This window comes from Cebus imitator, unplaced genomic scaffold, assembly GCF_001604975.1.
Source record: "Cebus imitator isolate Cc_AM_T3 unplaced genomic scaffold, Cebus_imitator-1.0 Scaffold105, whole genome shotgun sequence".
Taxonomy (NCBI): domain Eukaryota; kingdom Metazoa; phylum Chordata; class Mammalia; order Primates; family Cebidae; genus Cebus; species Cebus imitator.
In genome coordinates this window covers 5122490-5124310 of record NW_016107420.1, presented here as the reverse complement: position 1 = coordinate 5124310, position 1821 = coordinate 5122490, and the positions used below count along the sequence as shown (strand labels likewise).

Genomic DNA, 1821 nt, shown 5'->3' with positions numbered 1-1821 from the left:
CCACCGTCCCTCCCCTATTTCCCCCCAACTGACCCCAGTGTGTAGTGCTCCCCTCCCTGTGTCCGTGTGCTCTCATCGTTCAACATACACCATGGAATATTATGCAGCCATCAAAAACGATGAGTTCATGTCCTTTGTAGGGACATGGATGAACCTGGAAACCATCATTCTCAGCAAACTGACACAAGAGCAGAAAATCAACACTGCATGTTCTCACTCATAGGCGGGTGTTGAACAATGAGAACACATGGACACAGGAAGGGAAGAACTACACACTGGGGTCAGTTGGGGGGAAATAGGGGAGGGCCAGTGGGGGTTGGGGAGTTGGGGGGGATAGCATGGGGAGAAATGCCAGATATATGTGAAGGGGAGGAAGGTAGCAAATCACACTGCCACGTGTGTAACTATGCAGCAATCTTGCATGTTCTTCACATGTATCCCAAAACCTAAAATGCAATAAAATAAAAGAAAAAAAAATACATAAAATTTATTAATATTTATTTTTAAAATATGTCGAGAATATTTTAGGCTACAGTTCAAAATTAGAGTACTCTCAACTTCATGAATAGGACAGACCTCCTGCAGAAAGGATACAGAATATTACAAATTAGAAAGCACAGGGTTTACTTTGGACTCTGCCTTAAATTAAAAATTTTATCTTGGGAAATTATGTAACTTTGGTCAGATAATGACAAAGTAATAGATTTCTTTTTTTTTTCTTTACACTATGATTCTGTAAAAGTAATTGATTTCTAAGAAATACTTTTGGAGAAAGAAATGGTATACAATGGCTTTGTGGAAATGAAAATTCTACCACTCATTTCTTGGGACAAAGGAAATATTTCAACTTTATTTTTTCTGAACTGATGAAGTTTTGAAAACCTGTTTAAAACTACAGTTCACCTAAGAAATAATATTTCCCATAAAAATACATAAAAGAAATAATATTGTGCACAAAAAATACAGATAAGGAAAAAAAGGAACATCTTTATCTGGTGGAAGACTATACAGTATAGTCTTCCACCAGATAAATGATCTCCACTATCCTACTGGAGATCATTTTAAAGGAAAGGAGTCTTTACTCAGTTTCTTTATGTAGGCAAGCATTTTAATTTTAATTTACAAATATCTAGGTAGAATTTAGTTTTTAGTTGTGACTTAAATTCTCAATTTTAAATATAATTAAATATCCTTACTTCTTTCTTGGTTCTTATGGTAGCATCTTGTACAAACCGAGAAACTGTCTCTTTCATTTTCTCTATGTTTTCTTCTTTTTGCTTCTCCTCAAGTAGAGCCTTCAGAAAATAATCATTTCATGTTATAGATCACATCATTGTTAGTAAAGATAATAACAGGTAAAAATCTATCCACTAGTCACTTTCTATAAACATCTTATTCAAAACTTCTGGGACATCTCTACTTGAATATCATGTTGAAGTCATGAATGATATTTATTTTTCCTAACCTCCTCAGCTGCCCTTGTCCTAATTAAAGACACTTACTCTTTGGAATTTATTTCAGGCAATGTTTCTAACTCTCTTCTAATTTCTACAGCCAGAAATCTTAAAACCATTTTTGAATTTTCTATTTTTTGAAAGTCCCTATATAAAGTAAGTCATAAAATCTAGGTATTGTATCCTTGTAAGAATCTCATGCCCATAATCCCAGCACTTTGGGAGGCCAAGATGGGCAGATCACCAGAGGTCAGGAGCTCGAGACCAGCCTGGCCACTATGGCAAAAGCTCACCTCTATTAAAAATACAAAAATTAGCTAAGTGTTGTGGCACAGATCTGTAATCCCGGCTACTTGGGGGGCTGAGG

At 35.8% G+C, this 1821-nt stretch overlaps 1 protein-coding gene across 1 annotated transcript in view; it reads right to left on the bottom strand.

Annotated features, from left to right (window-relative positions):
- Positions 1-1821, bottom strand: part of SCLT1 (sodium channel and clathrin linker 1) — a 231598-nt gene that overhangs the window by 80153 nt on the left and 149624 nt on the right. Inside the window, exon 13 of the mRNA XM_017537647.2 lies at positions 1197-1295. Within this exon, the coding sequence (XP_017393136.1) occupies positions 1197-1295 (99 nt within the window). The remainder of the gene's footprint in view (positions 1-1196; positions 1296-1821) is intronic.